Source organism: Sminthopsis crassicaudata, chromosome 3, assembly GCF_048593235.1.
Source record: "Sminthopsis crassicaudata isolate SCR6 chromosome 3, ASM4859323v1, whole genome shotgun sequence".
NCBI classification, from domain to species: Eukaryota; Metazoa; Chordata; class Mammalia; order Dasyuromorphia; family Dasyuridae; genus Sminthopsis; species Sminthopsis crassicaudata.
In genome coordinates, this window is record NC_133619.1 from 586,246,355 (window position 1) to 586,268,139 (window position 21,785).

The 21,785-nt window shown below is 33.8% G+C and overlaps 1 protein-coding gene across 1 annotated transcript in view; it reads right to left on the reverse strand.

Annotated features, from left to right (window-relative positions):
* The window catches only part of CSMD2 (CUB and Sushi multiple domains 2), a 988,708-nt gene that overhangs the window by 331,208 nt on the left and 635,715 nt on the right, over positions 1 to 21,785 (reverse strand). The window contains 2 exon segments of the mRNA XM_074305059.1: positions 5,203 to 5,385; positions 21,081 to 21,193. Coding sequence (XP_074161160.1) covers positions 5,203 to 5,385; positions 21,081 to 21,193 — 296 coding nt within the window.

The window sequence follows — 21,785 nt, forward strand, 5'->3', positions numbered from 1 at the left end:
GTTATGTTATGGTTAAAGGGGTCACAGACAACTTAATGAATGAACAACAACAAAGTTAAGGAAAAAGGAGGTTAGCAGCTGATCCCTCTCAGTTGTTAATCCTTCTCAACACCCATTGCCAATCACTTTATACATACTCTGGAATCTTAGTATAATGGACACTACTGGAGGGTAGAAATGTTTCATTCATTCCTAGGACTCAGCACAATGTCCTTTACAAAGAAGCTTAAAAGTCAATTCTTGAACTAATGAAGGATCTAAATGTTATATGAGCACTTGTTTTTAAAATAATATATCTTTTACAAGGAAAACTAGCATAAATAGTTACATACACTTCAGCCAATGAAGAGAATGAGTGAAAGTACAACCAGTGGTCAGGGAGACTGTACTGATGAGGTCAGATTTGAATTTCTGGTTTGAAATAAACATGTCTCAAATTCACAATGGCCATTCTCCTTAACAAAAGGTAGATTTATTTAGAAGAAGAGGTTATGGACAAAATTAAGAAGGAAAATGGACACTAGGAGTGTGAAATATTGTGAGAGTAATAGGGCTGGTTACCAAGGAAAGGAGTTTGGAAGAATCCTTAAAGGAATATGCCATGAGGCATGAGTATGCTAAACTGGCAATCTAAGTCCACAGAGAAATTTAGCAAACTTACCAATTAATTATAGTAAGATCATTAAAGGGAGAAAGTAGTCCTGGAAAATACTTAGCAAAGATCTTCAGGTTGGACACATCTTTTATAGGGCAAATACAACTTTGAAGGTTTCTTGGAGGAGGAAGAAAACTAAAGGGGGGAACAAGTATATATATTGAAATGGTGAGACTGCTGACAAGATACTAAAAAAGACAGCCTGGGAAAGTCTGGGTTTCCATCATAGCAATTTTAAAGATGCTAATCAAGGCAGCCTGAGAACATTCTGGTTGCCTTAACTATGGTAATAAGACAGTCTGGGAAAACAGGTCTCAGTAAGAGCCAGAAGATAAAAGAATTATGAAGAAAAAAGACTAAAGATGAAAGCAAGTTTGTTACTTACAGAGCAAGCATTCCAGAGAACTCCTTGGAAGGACTGGATAAATTTAGAGTGGGATAATTTAAGAGAAGCAGAATAAGAAAGCAGGTAGTAGGGGATAAAGAATGAGTCTGAACAATGACAATTGGGGATGCAGAATCAAGGGATGCAAGATAGAATATGAAATTTGATAATCATTCAGGTAATGAAGAAGGAAAAAAATTTTAAGTGTTAAATACTTTACAAATACTATCTCATTTGATCCTCACATCTTCATTTTACAATTGAGGAAAAGGAAGCAAATAGAGATTAAATGACTTGCCCAAGATTTCACAGCAATTAAATGTCTATCTGTATTTGAACTCAGGTCTCAGGAGAAGGTACCAAAAAAAGGTAATGAATGAAATGTTTCCTTTCCCTGATAGTAGTTCACTTGTGAAGGAAGCAAGAATGAATGATATTTCTGTTTTAGGCAAGCAGGAAGGGTCCCATGAACAAGACAAGAGGATGTCTTGGAGGATCAGATTGTGGGTAGGAAAAGACCAGTCCAGGAAAACAGGAAAATAATGTCAACTATTATACATATTAAAAGAAACTTCATCATTCATTTGAAAATAAAATTGTATTTATGCCAATGATTCTCTAATTACTCATCCAGCCCTAACATCTTTCTTGACCTCCAGTCTCATATCTCCAACAGCTTACTGGACATCTCAAAATACACATCCTATGGATATTTTTGTACTCAATATGTCCAAAATGTTTCTCATTATCTTACTCCCAATCTTTCTACCCTTCTAAACTTCTCATATACCGCTAAGGGCAGCATCATCGTCCTAACCTTACAGTCCAAGTGTCATCCTCAGTTCCTCATCATCTCTCACCCCCATGTACCAATTCCTGTCAATTTCACCTTTACAACATTTCTTAATCCACCTCCTTCTCCCTTCTCTGGCACTGCCACCACCCTGGTATATGTTTATCTCTTCATGCCTGGACTTTCACAAAAGCTACCTTATTGATTTGCCTGCCATGAGTTTCTCTTCCCGTTTTGATCTATCTTACATTCATCCACCCATGTCCAATCATGTCACTCTCTTCCACTCAATAAATTGCCCATCACCCCCAGAATCAAACATGAAGTCCATTGTTTAGTGTTCAAGTGGTGTTCAAAGTCCTTCAAAACCTATGTCCTCTTTTCTTTTTTTTCTGACACTCCAATGAGTTTTATTTTTATCATAATAAGTTTATTTATTTTTAATACACATTGCTTTATGAATCATGTTGGTAGAGAAAAAAATTGTACAAAAGGAAAAATCCCTGGGAAAGATTAGAAAAAAAGAAGTGAACATAGCATTGTTGATTAACAATTTTTTTCTGGATGCAAATGACATTTTCTGTCCAAAATCTATTGGGATTGCTTTGGATCACTGAATCACTGAAAAGAACCAAGCCCAGAGTTGATCCGTACACATTCTTGCTGTTATTGTATACAATGTATTCCTGGTTCTGCTTGTTTTTCTCATGTAAATCTTTCTAGACTTTTTTAAAATAAGCTTATTCAACATTTTTATAGAACAATAATATTCCATTAACCTTCATGTACCACAACTTGTTCAGCCATTCCCCAGTTGATGGACATCTACTCATTTTCCAGTTCTTTACTACCACAAAAAGAGCTGCTACAAACATTTTTGCACATGTGGATCCTTTTCCCTCCTTTATAATTTCTTTATATAGACCCAGTAATGGCACTACTGGGTAAAAAGGTATTCATAGTTTGATAGCCCTTTGAGCAGAATTCCAGATTGCTCTCCAGAATGCTTGAATCATTTCACAACTTCACCAACAGTGCATTAGTGTCCCAGTTTTCCCACATCCCCTCCAACATTTATCATTATCTTTTCATGTCATCTTAGCCAATCTGAGAAGTGTGAGGTGGTATCTCAGAGCTGTTTTAATTTGCATTTATCTAATCAATAATGACTTAGAGCATTTTTTCATGTGTCTATAGATGGCTTTAATTTTGTCATCTGAAAATTGTCTGTTCACTTTGACTACTTATCAATTGGATAATTTATTCCATTCTTTCTAATCTTCTTCTACCTTATACTCTTCTATGTGCACTGCCATTCAATGACACTGCTTCCCTTTGCTATTTCTCATATGGTACTGTATCTTCTGACACCAGACATCTTCCCTGGCTGTCCCCCATGCCTGAAATTCTTTATCTCTTCATCTCTACCTCCTGAATTCCTTCAAGTCCCAGCTAAAATTCCACCTGGAAAGTTTCCCCAAGTCCTTATAATTCCAGCACCTTTTCTCTATTGACTACTTATTATTTGTCCTGTTCATAGCTTGTTTATATAGTTGATGACATATTATCTCCACCTCAGACGATGAACTCCAAGAAGCCTTCCTTCTATTTGAAACTGAAGCTTCTCTGTCAAACCTCTGCCTTTTAATTTGTCTCACCAAACCCCTATCCTAATAGATAGCCCTAGTCCTCTGTGGAAAGAATATAATGATCCAAATATACTCACAAGAGAAATGATATGCAAATCCCTCAAACTTACTAAAACACAGTCCTAACATAAAAATTTAACACAATTATTGCAATCTGACCTAACCCTCAGGAGAAAAGCTTGGAACTTTGTTAGCTACAGGCAACTTTCATCTCAAGGGGAAAAATCTTCAGTGTAAGAAAGGTTCCAAGGCTTTGCAAATCTTCCTGTAATTATATCTCTACCACCTATAAGGAAAAGAATGAAAAGTCCAAGCCATCCAAAGTTAAGTCCATGTTGACTACCAATAACCCATCAGAATTACCTATGTCCATCCCTCATTGGCCAAATTACAGTCAGCCCACGGCCTGACTCATTTGTGTATTTTAGCAATCAAACAGAAGGATATGCAAGACTAGAGAAGGTGGTGTGAAGTTCAACATAAATACTGTGCCAGACTCATTTATGGCTCTTAGCAATCAAACGGAAAGATATGTAAGACTAGAGAAGGTGGTTTGAGATTCAACATAAAAAATCATGGAGTGTATAAGTTAAAGGGAAATAAAATCACAGAAAAGACAAAGACTCAATTCTCGCAACAAATAACTGGCCATGCATTCCTCCTTTTGTGCATGTCAATTACAGCAGCCCCCAGTCTAATACTATGTGAAACAGGTGGAAAGTGGGAAGAAGCATCCTTAATCCTTGTGCAACTGAAATATTCCATCTTTATAGATGCTTCTGATTTCTCAAGACATATACATGACCTAAATTGATTTCCAGTACACCATAATCATCATCCCTTTCTCCAAAACAGGTCATCCCAGAAAAGTTGTTTCTAATAAACTTCTGATCCTAACTGGATGAAATATTCATAAACAGTATTATGGATGTCCATAAAACTTGAAATGTATTGACATCTGAAGTATCCAAATGTTTATATAAATATCACACAGCTTCTCTCCTCTCCTTGTATTCTCTCAGGAAACCCAAAGGTGCATTTTCTTTTATCGTGGCTCCCCACAGTATGTAGCCATCATAACAAGTTTGGGAAAACAAGTGGAAGAGGGGAAAGTACGTTTTTAAACCAAAACTTTTCTTTCTACAACATAAGCAAGATTTGTCTCCCTCTAAATTTCATCTTTAGAAATGATACCTTATGCTGGCCACAGGCCCAAAGCAGTGTTGGGTTAATGCTAGTTGTGCCAGTTTTTTTTAGGTCATCTTGTTGGTGGATGGAGAATTCCATCTTGAAGGGCACTCAGAGAAAGGTTTTCCAACAAGCTGCCAAGTGTTCTTGACATGGTTATGGACAAAAAGTCAGAAGCCTCCAATGGCAAATCAATGTTGTCATCACTGATAGAAATAAAGAATGTGACATATGTTTTCTTTTTTCAGCTCTCCCTACCAGTTCAGTCATCAATGACTCAGAATTGATGCTTCCATCCAACACCACCATCATCAATGCTACAAGATAAAGAATAAAACAATTGCCAAAAATAATAGGAGGACTGAAGCCTGGGGAGAACCTAAGAGGATAACTAACGGAGAAATAATCTCATTAGTAATGCTTAGAGAGTGTCTTACAGATAAAGAAGGGTCAGAAGCAGAAAGGGGGCTAATCCAGAACTTTTCTATTTTTTATCCATACATTAAACAGCCCAACCTCACTGGTCACTTACAAACACAGCCTGGCTTCTTAGCTGACCACTGATTATTCTTTTGGCAGGTAATTGCCTTCTGTCCCACCAGCTCAAATGCAGGCTGGCATTCAAACTTCAGAGTGTCTCCATGTCGAAACCTCGAGCCTTCCCGTCGACCATAGGCTGGCACACCGGGGTCCCCACAGCTCCCTTGATCGATCTCTGAAAGACAGAAAAACAAAAACCAAAGGTAAAATGTGATTGTGTTCCTCGGGTCTCCCTCAGAGGGAGGGGGTCCACACTGAATGCCATGCTACATACCTTCTTAGAGGTCACGACTACACACATATACATACAGCCATGATCAAGAATGGAAGCATTATGGACCTGAAGCAGACACTCTGCAGTTTTCCAATTTTATCACAGAATGCTAGGACAGAGTAGAGCATCTAGAAGTTCAATGTGGCCATCTCTCATTTTTCATCTGCACTGAGCCAAATATATTTAGTTGTAGAAGAATTATAACTTTTATTGGTGCAGGGAACATCCACAGCAACAAAATTACAAATCACAGATGTACTGATTAAGCAATCAGCCTGGCCTGGTAACTAAGCGCTTGTTGGCCAGGACAACTTGGTATGACCATAGAAGTTTTTCTAAAGAGCAAGCTTTGGAATGAGCAAGCCAGGTCACTTCCCAGCATAAAGTGAATGAAGTATCAATGTTTCACAATAGGAGGTAGTAGGTGAGAATTTGTTCCTGATTGAATCTCTGGAGTTTATCACCCAAAATGTGGCTTTTCACTCACAAATGCCTCAGTCAGCAGTCAGCATCAATTAGCATATACTTAGCAGCCCAACCCCATGCTCAGCCATATTGCAGAGGCATCTGGATGAGAAGATAGTCTTCATCCTTTGAAGCACTTACAGTCTATATGAAGAGACAGAATTTATTCTCATGAAGCAATCAGAAACAAAATAAGACAGTATGTAATTAGATGATGAATTTTATAGTACAGAATGTAAATGTTCAGAGAAGGGTGCCAACTTTAAGGCCTGCAATAGGCAGGAACGGTTTCATAAAAATGTGGCCCAGAATATTTGACAGGAATTCATGGTCTGGGTTTCTAAGTTTCATCAACAGTTTTGCAGACCTTAGACATGGCTGAATTTAGTGTCTATATCTGGCATCAATAAGATATATGGAAAAGAATCTTTCCTACCTTTGTCTATAAGGCCTGGCTCTGCAAGTATATACCTCTTTATTAAATATCTTCTTAAATAAATCTAAATCTTTAAAGGCAGGAACACTTTTACTTTTTTCCTCACTTACAGACATCTTGAAAATGATCCCTGGATGACTCTGAGTTTGCATTCAAAAACAGACTTAACTATTTTCCCCAAGTTTCAAGAAACCTTTGCCCTTCCTCACATAGCATACTAAGTACTAATATGATAGATTTTAAATATGTTTGTCACCTTGTTATTAATGATCAAAATATATTGGTATATTATACTGAATACATTGAAACAAGGTTGATTTATTTAATATTTCCCTTGTCTGAACAATGAATTGCCACAAACTCTTTAACAAAGAAGTATCATGAGAAAAATAATTGTAAATGTTGTTTTTTTTTTTGGTTTTTTTTTTTTTTTTTGGTTTTTTCTTCAGGTACTTTCATACTTTAAATATTCTGAAAAATAATATTTCTTCTTGTCTTTTAGTACAAGAATAAATCATATTTAAGCCAACAATTAAGTGAATAGGTGATTTCAGAAAGGCCTGGAGAGACTTACATGAATTGATGCTGAGTGAAATGAGCAGGACCAGGAGATCGTTGTATACTTCAACAACAATACTATACCATGATCAATTCTGATGGACATGGCCACCAATACAGCAGTAATAATTGAACCAGCTACACCCAGCAAAAGAACTCTGAAAGATGACCATGAACCACTACATAGAATTCCCAATCCCTCTATTTTTGTCCGCCTGCATTTTTGATTTCCTTCACAGACTAATTGTACACTATTTTAAAATGTCTGATTATTTTTTGTACAGCAAAATAACTGTTTAGACATGTATACATATATTGTATTTAATTTATACTTTAAGATATTTAACATGTATTGGTCAACCTGCCATCTGGGGGAAGGGATGGGGGGAAGGAAGGGAAAAGTTGGAACAAAAGGTTTTGCAATTGTCAATGCTAAAAAATTACCCATGCATATATCTTGTAAATAAAAAGTTATAATAAATTTTTAATGTAACTGGGAGATATTTAACAAAATAAATAAAAATGCATTATATTTAAAAACTAAAAAAAAACAATTAAATGAATATTTGTACATGGATTAAAAGACTTTCATAATTAGAATCTTTTTTATTTCCTGCCCTCTCTCCCTCCCTTCCTTCCTTCCTTCCTTCCTTATTTTATCTCCTTACTTCTTTCCTTCCTTCTCCTTCTCCTTCCTTCCTTCCTCTATCTTTTTTCCTTTTTCCCTTTCTTTCTTCCTTCCTTCCAATTTTTGATATCTTTAATTACTCAGAAAATTTTGTGTACATCAAATCAAAATCTATCTTCAACTCTAGAAATTTGTTTTAAGGAGTATATTAAAACAAGTATAATCCCTCTTCCCCAAAAAAAGCTCTTGAAATATTTCTAGATATCTTCTTTTCATTCTAGCATGCTAAGACTTTTTTTAAAAATTCTCAATGCCATCATCTAATGTGCCAGCTTAATCTCCCAAATTCATGTGACATACAGTTCACAAATATGTCACTTATAAGTTCATCTAAATCTCTGTTAAAATGGTTTATTAATCATTTTACTGACTCTTCCCTACAAAAGAGAGACAAAAACAGAAAAGAGTGAAACTTTTCTAAATATATGCTCCATACCTATGTTGATATAAATCCAAGAAGCACATTACTATTGAACTACAATCAGTGAAATAGTTCTAAATACATCCTGGCTATATTATTACATAATTCCTATTTCTCTCTAGTTTGTCAAAAAGTTTTCATGAGAGATCCTTGAATATCATGATGAAATCCAGGTATTTTTTATCAACAGCATTCTTCTCACTTATCATAAAAAAGAAGAAAAGAATATTACCATGGCATAATCTGTTATTCATTCTTCTAAATCCACTGACCTTAGTGATAATTATTACTTCCCTTGCTAAGTACCCAGGAATTACTATTTTAAGTATGTATTTTAGCAGTTTTGAGGGAACTGAAAACAAGCTTATTAATAATTTGAAGGATACACCTTCTATCCATCTGTGAGAATTGAGGCCACTTCTGTTCATCTTTTGTGACTCACTACTCGCTTTATCCAAAAAAAATTTAAAGATAATGATTAATGGCACTATTGACTCAGGAATCTTAATTTAAACTTATTGAGGAAATGTAGGTACTCTCTTAATAATACTCAACTATCATACATTTGAAATAATTGTTGTTTTTGCTCTATACCTCCTAAGATTGATAGAGGGAAAAATGGGGAAATAAATAAAGTGATGAATCACATTGTCCAAGATCTATAATAATGTCTCAAAAAGATGTTTTATGAGACCATGATCATTGTTATAAATAGGAAAGTCACCCAAATAACTAAACCTCTACTCTCTTCTTTGAAACCATGTGAGATTTTTAGTTATATGGGAATGCAATATCATGATTTAGGTCATGACAAGACCCTATTCTCATTTACCAATTTCCCTTGCCTCCAACATATTCTTTGTTGCTGAGCTTAGCTTCAAATATGTTGGTATTATTTTCCATTTAAGAATCAGAGATTTTATTCAAAAACAGAAAATAAATTGTATTTTGATTTGGGGAAAATAATGTATGCCATTTTCCATTATCTGGTTTAATACAATTTTTTTCCAAAAGATCTCACTCTCTACATGCTTATCATTAATGCTTTAAAGGCCATGTCAGAACTCCATCAGAATTCATCTCTATTGAATTCATCATGTCTTATAGTCTCTTGGCTCTTTTATCTTCATCATGTATGATCAACTTTCCTGTCTTCTCTTCTGATTGTTCCATTTCTAATACCAAACTATAAACTTCCTTTATAATATTTTTCTTACAGAAGAGATCATATCACTTGAGTTTATTTGGAATCTATTGAATATTTGAATGTACTATGAAAAACAGCTGAAGACAAGGAGTAGGGGCAGGGAGTCTGAGTGGGAATCAGGCTTGATAGTACTTCTCTTCGCAGAAACTACCTGGTAAGTGGCATCCAATTATATAGATGCTTATTCCTGAACAAAGTATCAAAGGTATTTTGCTACATCCTTAGTGTGATAGGATATCCTATTCTTATTTAAATGTGAACAAATGAATGGAAATTATGGTGTTCTATCTTTAAGGATATCTTCCAAAATCCAAAGTTTTCATATAGGTAAATCTGGACATATCCAGCTAAAGATATAGTACAGAGTGTCTGTAAAATATAAATCTAAGACTAAGCCTTTAGAGATACATAGGCTAACTGAAATCTGTTATGATCCTCTGAATGATGACTCTGGGCTACCCTATTTACCCTGAGGGAAGCGCAGATGAAGGCCCCTGTCCTGACTAAACCTTTTACATATGGCATGTGTAGGCAAAGAAGAAAAGTGATTTTTTTCACAGTCACACAGATTCAGAGGTATGAAACGGGCCAGTCAGATACTGAATGGAAAAAAGTGAATTTGATCCACAAAAAGTAGTCATTAGGAGTGATTTTAGGTTTCTCACTTAACTTCTCTGAGGCTCAGTTATCTTACCCATAAAAATAAAGGTGATGGACAAGATAATTTATATTCCTAAAATTATACCCAGCCTCAGACTTACTTGCTGTGTGATCTTGGAAAAATCATTTACCCTCCATTTGCCTCAATTTCCTCAATAGTAAAATGAGAATAAAAACAACACTTACCTCCCAGGGATGCTGTTAGGGTCAAATGGGGATAACAACTGTAAAGGGCTCAGCATAGTGCTTGATATTTAGTAAGAACTTGATATATGTTAGTTACTTTTACTACTACTACTATTCTACATTGATCACAGAAGCTTTGAGCATAAAAGTTAGAAAGGGTCAGAAATCACTTAGTTATCCCCTTTCACTTCACAGATGAGAAAAGGAAGGAAAAAAAAAAAAACATTTAAGTGCCCACTATGACACACTCTATGCTAAATACTTCAACAGTATACCTCAAGGTATACTGACTTACAAAGAAGAAAAGCGATTTTTCCATAGTCACACAGATTCAGAGGTATAATACAAGCCAGTCAGATACTGAATGGAAAAAAGGTGAATTTGATCCGCAAAAAGTAGGATAGTACTTGACCTCTCACCTGTCCAGGAAAGCATCTATTGACTAATCATTCAGGGTAAAGCAGTAAATATGCTATCCCTAAGGGGAGATAAATACATACATTTGAGAAAAGTTCAAATGTGTTCCCCCATAAAGGTGATCAAACATCATAGCTGACTGGTATGATGATCAGATTTTTGGTTTCCCCTCATGTGATCTAAGGTCTCCCATAGGAGGTCTTTTTTTCTCTTTGAACTTTGGAAAGAACTGGTTAAGGACACTGTTAGTGCTAGACTATGTCTAGCATGTGCTGTAATGGTCCCTCTGCTCAAAAACACAAGGGAAAAGATGGGGTTCTAGATATAGATATAGTTTTATATATATATGAGGATTATAGGGAAGGATTTGCTATGAAATTTGATGCATACCCATATGAGTTTCCACATTATCACTTTCTTTTCTCTTCCTCTGGGCTATCCAGATTATTCTGATACACATATGTATATTGATCTCAAATCTTCCCAACTTGGTTGGAGTTGATGGATGACCTATAATTTTACTGTCCTATAGACCTGAGTTACTACTACCCAAACCCATTACTACTTATCTCAATGATACCTCTTTACCCATTTTTTCTTCTGCAAAATGAGAAAACAGACCAGATGAATGCTAAAGTTTCTACCAGAAGTGCCAAGATTAATGAAAGGGATTTTCCAACCCCTGAATTATTGCAGAAATGACTCCTACTGAGGGCATCAGTTAAAAAAAATCCTGGATGTTCAAACCACAGAAAAATTTGTTTGCAATAATGAGCCTCAAATCTCTAACAAGAATGTAGCAGAGTTCATTTCCATTTTAAATATGAAGAAGCTGAAAATTAGAGTTTCAGTAATATGTAACAATAGTAATAATATCTATAAATAGCATTTATTAAAGACTTCAAGATTTTCAAAGAACTTAAATATATCTCATTTTATCCTCACAACCATATAAGGTATACACTGATTTTACAAATGAGGACACTAATGTAAATAGAGGATCATATAATGATGGCACTTTTTTGTCAAAGCTAGAACTAGAAACTAAGAAGTCCAGGTCTTTTTTTCTAGTCCTTAGGATCTCCAAGAAAGAGATCTTTCAAAATGAGATTTGGTAGAATAAAATTAAGAAACATTAGAGTCAATTGTAAATAAATAGATACTTAATTCTCATGTCATCAAGAAGGAATACACAATACCAATGAGAGGCAAATTTCAGTTCAATATAAATAGCTGCTCAATTAATAGAATTTTCTAAAGTTGGAGAGACTCAGTCTCCTACTTCTATATGAATAACTAACATACATTTGGAGACAACTCATTTAGTCTTATTCATTTGACAAAAAAAAGTAATAATTCAATGTGAGATTTCAAATTGAACTTGGAAATTTTGAAATTCAGTTATAAAAGAAATGAAAAGATGTTATAAAAATGTGGTCTTGCTATTTGAGTCAGCTTATGAATATGATTTAAAGACTGTAAATAGGTATGAAAATAAAATGTTGCTTAGAAAAGACAGACACCAATTTCTGGAAGCCTCAGAAATTTATAAGCACAGAGTTATATGTAAATTTAACACACATTTCATTTTGTGTAATTCTTTATTTAGCCCCAATCATTTGTAAAATAGAAAGCTTCTTGATCTATTTTTACTATACTTGGAGGACTTAAATATTATGTAGCATATCAGCTTAATATTTTAATACTTAAAATTAAACATACATTAATTTGCATAAGTTGGATAGTCAATTGAGATATATGTTATAGAGGAAAATCTTTACCAGCAATGAATTAGACTAGATAATTGCTAAGTTTTCTTTTAACAATTCTAAAATTCTGATTCTGTGATTTTCTTTCCTAATGAAGACTCAGATATTTTCACCTCTAGATACTTCCTTTGCTGTTATCATTCTGTGACCTTTCTTCCTATTAAGTTTATTCCATTCCTCTACATAAATTTTGTTTAGTCCTGTTTTACTATGATATATATTTGAAGAAACTCAATACCTGACTCGTTTTCTTTCTTCATTTATAGAGATAACCTGATAAGGACAGATACATCCTCAAATTCTCTTATCAACTTCAACTTGCATGAACTCTATCTTCATTCCACTTCAGCAATCTAAACAAGTGGTCAATCATCAACCAAACTTCATTAACCAAAACTGCACCTTTTCTATGATATTGAATTTAGAAATTCCAATTTTAGTTCCATAACCTCTTGTCCTTGAATCTCTTCTGCTGAAAGTCACTTATCTTAAAATTTTTCTACCATATAATCAACAATCTTTATGTTTTCCAATGCATACTCCTGTTTTATTCTTACTTTTCATTTGTCATAAATCTGAGACTAGGGTTGAATGATTCAACTTTACACCATCAATTTTGTCTTCTTATCTCTATAGTCACACCTTCAGTTCACTTACCACTATTGTGATTATACTGCTGAATTCTGTTGGAAAAATCTCACAATCATGCTGACTAGGACCATTGTTACCATTATTATCCTCTCTTCCTCCTCCTCCTCATTATAGATACCATTTATATAGCATTTAAGATTTTTTGCAAAGCTATTTATATGCATTTGTTCATTAGATGCTCAGGAAATTATTTTGAGATTGCTATTATGGTGCTCAATTTAAATATCAAGAAATTGAGATGATAGAGATGTTCAATGGCTTATCTAGGGTCTCATTACTATTACCACAAATAGCAACTAGTTAGTAACTATATGACACAGAATTCAAACTCAGGTCTTCCTAACTTCAAGTCCCATATTTAATCAACTGTGTCATCTTGCTGCCATGATAAAGTTGTCCTCATTGTATCACAAAGCAATCCTTTTATTCTTCCTTGACTGACTTCCTTGACTGCTCTTTGCTATTCTAAACCCTCTCCTTCATCAAGAGCCCATCTCTAATTTCTCTCAACACATGATTTTGCCACCACTTTACTCATGAAAACAAGCCTTCATCCTCTTATTCCATACCTCTAAATCTGTCCTCCAGTCTTTAAGAAATGGCTTTCTTCTTATCAAAGCCAACTGTCCTTGATTCCTATCCCTTCTAACTAATTTTATATATGTATATGTACATATATATATATATATATATTCACTCCTCTCACTTTCTCTTCTTTTCTACTGTTTCATTCTCCTCTGCCTATGAATGTTGAACTCTTTCCCATCCTTAAAAAAACCTCACTCTACTGCCTATACAAATACAAATCTTTCTCATCCTTTAAAAAATATTGATTTGATTCATCATCTCCCACAGTTATCATACTACATGTTTTCTCTATTTCATTGACAAATTCCAAGAGAATAATCTATATGGTCTCCATAGGTGCAATATTTACTCACTTTTCAATCCCTTATAAAATGTATTTCAACCCTATTACTTTCTTAAAGTTATCATCCCAAAGGTTATCAAAAAATAACTTCACTATTAAATCCAGTGACACCTTCTTAGTCCTTCTCTCTGATCTGATAAAAATTTTTGCTACTGCTCCCCCTCCATTCTTACTGAAAACTCACTCTTCCCTTGGCTTTTGAATTATGACTTTCTCATAGTTTTCCATCTATTAAATAATCTTTAAGTTCATTTTCTGGATCACTATATATCTCCAAATTATAAGTAACTAGGTCAAGGCTTGAGCTGGATCCTTCTTCTCTCTATATAATCTCTTATCTAGACCTAATTTCTCTTCTTAATTCTTGCATTTGTTCATTAGGTTGCTAAATGCCTTTGGAAATCTCTATCAGGATTTCTAATTCCTATTCCAAACTCGATATTCATATCAGAAACTATAATTCTCCCTAAAGCCATCTATCTCCCAAAATTATCTCTTTCTATTTTACTAGTCATGAAGTTTGATAAACCAGATCATTGACTTTTGTCTATCCTTCATAGTTCCTATATCAAATCAGCTGCCAATTTTGTTCATTCTACTTTCTGAAAAACTTATTGAATCTATAGCATTTTCTCCACTTATATAGCCAAACCCTGGATTTGGATGTTCATCAATTCTCACCCAGATTAATGTTAAAAGATTCCTAAATGGGTGTCCCTGTTTCCAGTCTCCCCTTTTTCTAATATATCCTCCACTGTTTCCAAAATAATCTTCTTAAAGCATTGTTGTGAACAAATAGTTCTCCTATTAAATGTGGCTTTTATAGACACTAATATAAAATGTCAATTATATAACCTGACTTCAACTTACTTTTCCAGTCTTTTACGTTCCATCTAAACTAAAATACAACTTGTTTTGTGAAATTGTCTCTCATCACTGTTTTACAAACTATTTCTCCAGACTTAGAATATGCTCCTTTACCTCTGCCTTCTAGAATCTTTGTCTTTCTTCAAACTTCCTCCTTCAGAATCAGGGGGCAGCTCTTGCACAAATTTTCCCTGATCCCCTCATTTTAATGTCATCTCTTTTTTTTCAAATATGGTATGTTTATAATATATCACTTAATAGAAGCTAAGTTCTTTCAATGACAAAATTATTTTTCTTTGCCTTTTTAATTAAGAGTACCTATTAAAATGCCCTAATATGCTCAAGTATAAAATGGAGCTAATAAAAGTACTGATTTTACAGGCTTATTATAGGGATAAAATAGAGATAAAATGAAATAAAGTACTTTGTAAATGAAAGAGTGTTACATAAGTTTTAGCTGTTGCTGTTGCTCCTTAGCTTTATACTTCTTTGAGGGCTGGAACTTTCTCTTATTCCTCCTCTTATCTTTGCCTGGCACCTAGTAAAAGGTACTTTACTATATATATATATATATATATATATATATATATATATATATATATATATATACATATATACATATATATATATATATGTGTGTGTGTGTGTATGTATATATATGTATATATGTATGTATATATGTGTATATATGTATGTATATATATGTGTATATATGTATGTATGTATGTATATAATATTGGATAAATATTAACTGGACTTGTAGGATAAATGTTGACATTTGATTATTATTTCTCTGTTTAAAGAGAATGACCATGTCCTTTTGTTTAGCATTCTCTTCTCCCTGCTAAGTATTTGCCGTTCCTTCAGTAAATCATAATATCACATTATTTTGAGTTCCCAGCATTCTGTTTTCTTCCTATGTTTTGAACATTATATTTCTATTAACCTAAAAACATATTTGCTTCTATAAAAGCCATTCTGTTTTATTGGCTAAGCATGAACTGAATCAATGAGTTGGTTAACTCAAATGCCTAGGTCTCTTTTAATATAACCTGATGTAAATGTAGAACTGTGCATTTATATTCATCACAACAGTATAAATAGAGTTGAACTGAAATTAATTCATCTTATTATTTTGAGACCTTATTTTCAGCCTGCAAACATCACTGTGGATCCCAATTCTGTCATCCAATATTATAGTTATCCCTCTCAGCTTCACATCAACTATAGCTCTGATAAGCCCAACAACTGTGCTTTTGCTAAAATCAGTGACAAAAATGAGGTTTAGAAAATAGTTAGGTAATTTTTTTTCTTCCATTAAAGTTTTTCTGCATCCTGGATATGCCTGAGTTTGCCCTGTTTTTTTTTTTTTTTACATGCTTTAGGATCCAAGTGGGTCAAAATGAACCTTCCCCAAATGTCTTTCTGTAGAGAATCCTTTGGTACTGGAAGTAGAAGTCCAACCTCATCTCTTACTTCTTCATCCTTAACTTCCTGCTTTTTAATCTACAAATCTCCTAGGTCAATGTCAAGAAAAAAAAAATCTGTCCTTCACCCTACATATATATGTATATATACATATACATGTATGAAATATAATTATATGTGACAAATATTGTTGACATTTTAAAACTACAAAAATAGAATAAAACAAAAACACTTAATAGAATAAAATTAAGTAATAAATCATAAAATTACCATTATAATACCTATAATTTTATAAGACTTTGAGACTTACAAAGTATCTCACAACAGCTCTGTGAGATAGCCAATGCAGATAAAAAAAGTAAGAGATGAAATGATATGCCCATGATTACACAGTTTTCATAAAAAAAAGAAGCACTGAAAACACAGGTTTCCTGATTTCAAGCACAAGAGTATTTCCACTATTCACTCTGGAAAAATGTGATCAGTCAGCATCTCTGTTTTGCAAATAAATCAAGATTAGGAAGTTTCCCAAGATCAGAAATATGACTTTAATGGCAAGCGTAACAAGAAGACTTTAAAGAAGGAAAATGTTGTGTGTTCCTAAGAACTAGCAAACAGATATAGCATAGAAGGGACTCATAAATATTGAAGTATATGACTGGTATATATACTCTGTTTGTATACTTGTTTAAGATTATGAGAGAATGATCCAAATTTTTAGTGAATGCTGAATATAATTCAGAAAAACCAAATAGGAGAAAGAGAAAAAACAGATCTGGCTATCAAGAGATAATAGGTTTTTATAAGACCATTGTAATACAAACTTCTAAAATCCAGGGAAAGAATATTCAAGAGAATATTGCTTTTCTTATTGAAGAAACCTATGTCTGCTGCCCAGTGTTAGAAAGCATGATTGAGAAAACCGTATTTTGGCAACTCAAATTTTCTTCAGGCTCTGAAGATAGGAGATTAGCTTATGCTATAATGCAGACAGGATAGGGATAGGATAAGAATCAATCCCTCACTGTCTTAAAAAATTTCAGTGAAAGACTCAGAGACTTGACCTACCTCTATATTTCAAGGAAAACACAATGTTTGCCCTTCAATAGCTCAATAGCCACGGGTGTTCATCACACACAAATTAAAGCACTTCTTATCTCAATGTTTTTGTATAAGCTGTCTCCCATAACTGGAATGGTCTCCTTCTTTACTTTCACCTCTTAAAATGCCTAGTTTTCCTCCAAACCTCAGCTCAAACTGAGGCCTATCTTAATCTTTTAGACCAATGTCTTCCCCCAAAATGCCTCATATTTATATTGCATTAACTTATATGTGTATTTGTTGTTTTCCCTGATAAAATGTATGTTTCTTGAGTTCAAATCATATTTTGTTTTTCTTTATATTTCAAACGCCTAGCACATACTAGATTCATAATCAATAACTAGTGATTGACTATTGATGAGTTTCAAAATTTCTTATAATTTTGCTGGTTTCCTCTCATATTTATGATTTTCAATTCTTATTTGTCTTCCTGTAATTTAATATCTATTAGGTATTGTTAGATGCTAGAAGCAAAAAAAACAAAAATTTAGAAAACTGTTTCTACCTCAAAGAAGTTATATTATCCTGAGGGGGAAGCCCTTGAATAAACTGAAAACAATTGTCTGCCTATATCTTATTTTAGAGAAGCCATTTTCTTTTTGCAGAGAAATTTAGTTGAAAGAAATTAGACCTAATTGGGAAGTTACAGTATTCATAATGGAAGATGTTGAAAGGCCCTTGAATAAAAAGTAGGAAAAGTGGAGCCCAAGAAAAGTTGTCCAAGCTCAATTGACTGTAAGTATTTTACACTGATAGAGGGATCTGAGTAACACCACAATTATCTTGTGAATCTCTTCTTCTCCAAAGAGAAAAAAGAACAAAAAACAAAACAAACAAACAAACAAACAAAAAACAACAAAATAAAACCAGAAACCACAGGGCTCAGCATCTCTGGGCAGTTTACACAGAGATAGATAAACTGATAGATACAAATAGATGGCTGAATAAAAAGTAGAAAAAGTGGAGCCCAAGAAAAGTTTTCCAAGATCAACTGTCTGTAAGTATTTAACATTGATAGAGGGATATAAGTAACACCACAATCATCTTATGAACCTTTTCTTCTCCAAAGAAAAAATAAATAAATAAAATCAGAAACCATAAGGTTCAGCATCTCTGAGCAGTTTACAAAAAGACAGGTAGATAAATGAGAGAGAGAGAGAGAGAGAGAGAAAGACATATACCTATAGATATATACTTTATATATGCTTATGTACAAAGTTTATTTTCTTTCTCTCTTCCTCTGTTTCTTTCCCTTATTCTATTTGTCTAACTCTTGTTCTATTTTTCACCACTGTCTTAAATCGAAGCATATAATATATTCTACCACTTTCATCAAGTCACATAATTATTGAATGATCTTGCCTACTCCTTGTCACATAAAAGATCAAAGACAGTATCATCCACCCCCTGAATGGATGATTTTGGAATCTATAGAAATGCTTCCTCAAGAAGTAGTACCTACATTGGTCCCTGAAGAAGAAAAGTTCTAAGTGTACAAGTGAGTATGAGCAAAGGCACAAAGATGGGAGAGGGCAGAAAGAAAACAAGAAATAGAAAGTAATCTATTTGCAGTGTCAAATATGTTGAGGGAAGCAGTATGATACAAGGCTACAAAGATAAGATAGAACCATATGGTGGAAAACTTTAAAAGTCAGAATTAAAAGTTTAAATTTTATTTATTGGATAGTGGGAAGTATCTGAAATGTTTTGAATAGAGTAATCTCAGGAATTTTAGGAAGATTATATAGTGACCTAAGTAAAGGATGGACTAGAGAAGTAAGAGGCAGCAGACCATTTGATACAACATTATACAAGATTTTCTGAGGAGTGATGAGGACCTGAACTAAGATGATGCAAGATGAAGTAGAAAAGACAATGAAAAATAAATTTGCTCAGGTACTATTAAAAAAAAAAACCTGAAACTGATTGATCATGGGAAATGATGGAAAGTTAAATCATTCTGAGTATATGAACCTGAGTGACTGAGAGTCTAATGGAGCAACAATAGAGAAGCTATGGAGATGATCAAAATGTGTGAAAAAAATGAATTATATTTTGAACTTTTTGAATTTGAGGATTTAATGGATATCCAGGTGCACCTATTAGCACACAGACACACAGATATTGTGTCTTTAGAAGTATTTTACTTTAGAAGTAATACTCAACTTCGTCTCCTTCACTTTCATATTCAGTCATCAAATTTGCTGTTTTTATCTCCATAACATTTCTCACTATCTCAATCACTATCTTTGTTCAAGCTCACATCACCTCATACCCTAAATTATTGCAAAAGCCTCCTAATTGGTTTTACTTCTTCAAGACTCTTTTCTCTTTAATTCATCTTTGGCCCTATTTGAAGTGATTTTTTTTCTTAAACCAATATGACCACATCATTATCCTAATAAATAAATTATAGTGGATCACTAATGCCTCTAGAATAAAATGAACTCCTCTTTTTGACTTTTAAACTCCTCCTCAACTCATCTTTCTTGTCTTATGGTATATTATTCTCTTTCCTATATTCTAATCCTCCTAAAGTGACCTTCTTTCTGCTCCTCATATATAATACTCTATGTCTCATCATCTTGTAAAATCTTTTGTATGAAACCTTTCATAATATCCACAACTGTAAGTGCTATCCCTAACAAACTAAGATAAATTTAACTATTTTGTATTTATTTGTATTGGTTCACCATCTGTACTTATAGATCTATTTATTTCTCCTGTTGTGAATGTAAATGTCTTAAAACTAGATATGGGATTGATGGATGGGAGGAAGAGATAATAGCATATTGCCTAGTACTATGTCTGGAATAAAATATTTACTTAACAAATCCTTTTTGATTAACAGTTTTCAAATCTTCATCTCTTGTGCATGGAATTCACTCCTTTACTCAAACCTCAGAGAGTCCTTTTCTTCAGGTACAATTCAAACACCAAACTTAAAGTGAAGTCTTTCCTCATTCCATCAACTGTCAGTATCCCTCTTTCCTCAATAACTTAAATTGTCATTATAATACAAATTTTAATTGGAATATAAATATCTTTTATTTATGTCATACTTATTCTGCATGTATATATATACTTATATATTTATGTGTATATTTATATATAATACATATATACACATGTTATTTCCCTCAATACATTGTAACCTCCCTGAAATTAGGGATTGTTTCATCCTTTATTTTTGTAACATTAGCAACTAATCCAGTACCTGATTCATAATATCAATCTATAAACATTATTATTAAATGCCTGCTATGTTCTAGTCCTTGTATACTACTACAAAAAGAAGCAAAAGGCAATCTCTGACCTATAGTAGGTGCATAATCAATATTTTTGTTTGGTTGTTAATCTGTAGTGAAGTGACAACCACAGTCAAGGAAGACCAAATGAGGGAGTTTAGAGAAAGAAAAGAAGAGAGTCGTAGCTGAAGCCTTAGGAAACACTCATATTTAAATGCCAGAAAGAGGATGAAAAGCCACAAAAGGAGGCAAAGAAGAAGTCAGAAAGGGAGAAGAAACATAAAAGTGTCATATTATAGAAACCAAAGAAAGAGTTCATCAAAAGAAGAGTATTGTCAGTAGTATCAAATGTCATAGAGAGTTCAAGGAGGATGGTGAAAGAAAAAGATGACTGGATTTATTAAGATTTGAAACCAAGACTTAGAGTATTTCATTATATCATGAGGATAGAATTCATACCCAGATCTCCAGACTCAAGTTCTAATGCTTTGACATTACCCTGGAATTTGCTTCTCTTTAAGTATCCCTATCCCATCCACTTAATCCACAGGTAAATGATTTACCTTCATAGGAAGCTTTGAATCCCAGTGAGCTGCTACTGCTGTCTGTCTGGAAGAGAAGCCACATTTGATGGTTGGTGCTAACAATCAGGTCTGGGACGGTGTTACCTGTTAAACTGTCAGGAAAGAGAAAGATTGAGAGATGTGATATCTCCACAGTTTTCGCCTGAATACAATTTCATTAAACTAACTCCTTCTCAAAGGCTACATCTTAGTGCTTACCTGATGGATGACAATCCTTGTGCCTCTGCCTTCCATAAAATTTAATGTTCATGATTTCCATTGAACTCAAAGTAGAATATGGAATGGATAGGGCAGAACCCAGGGAAGTGAGGTACTAGACACTACATTGCATTTTCCAGGACAGTCTGATAACTTAGAATTTTTAAAAATAAGAGCTAAAAATACTTGGACTACATTACACTGGCTTTTAGATAAGAAACAGTCAAGTTCATTCGAGCTACATGTCTATACTCATGTATAATACTTTGAGTTTGTTCTTAGAAGGATATTGCACAATGAGAAAGAGCCACAGCAACTTTCCTAGGTAGAGCTGCAACAACATTAGGTGCAGCTTTTTTTTTATAATATCAAAAGTTGGAAGCCCTCCTTGCTACCGAGGCATGCACAAGCATACATATACCCCTACTACAGATACACATCCCTTCTGATGATTTCTGAAACCTGAGGGAAAATATTGCTAATGTC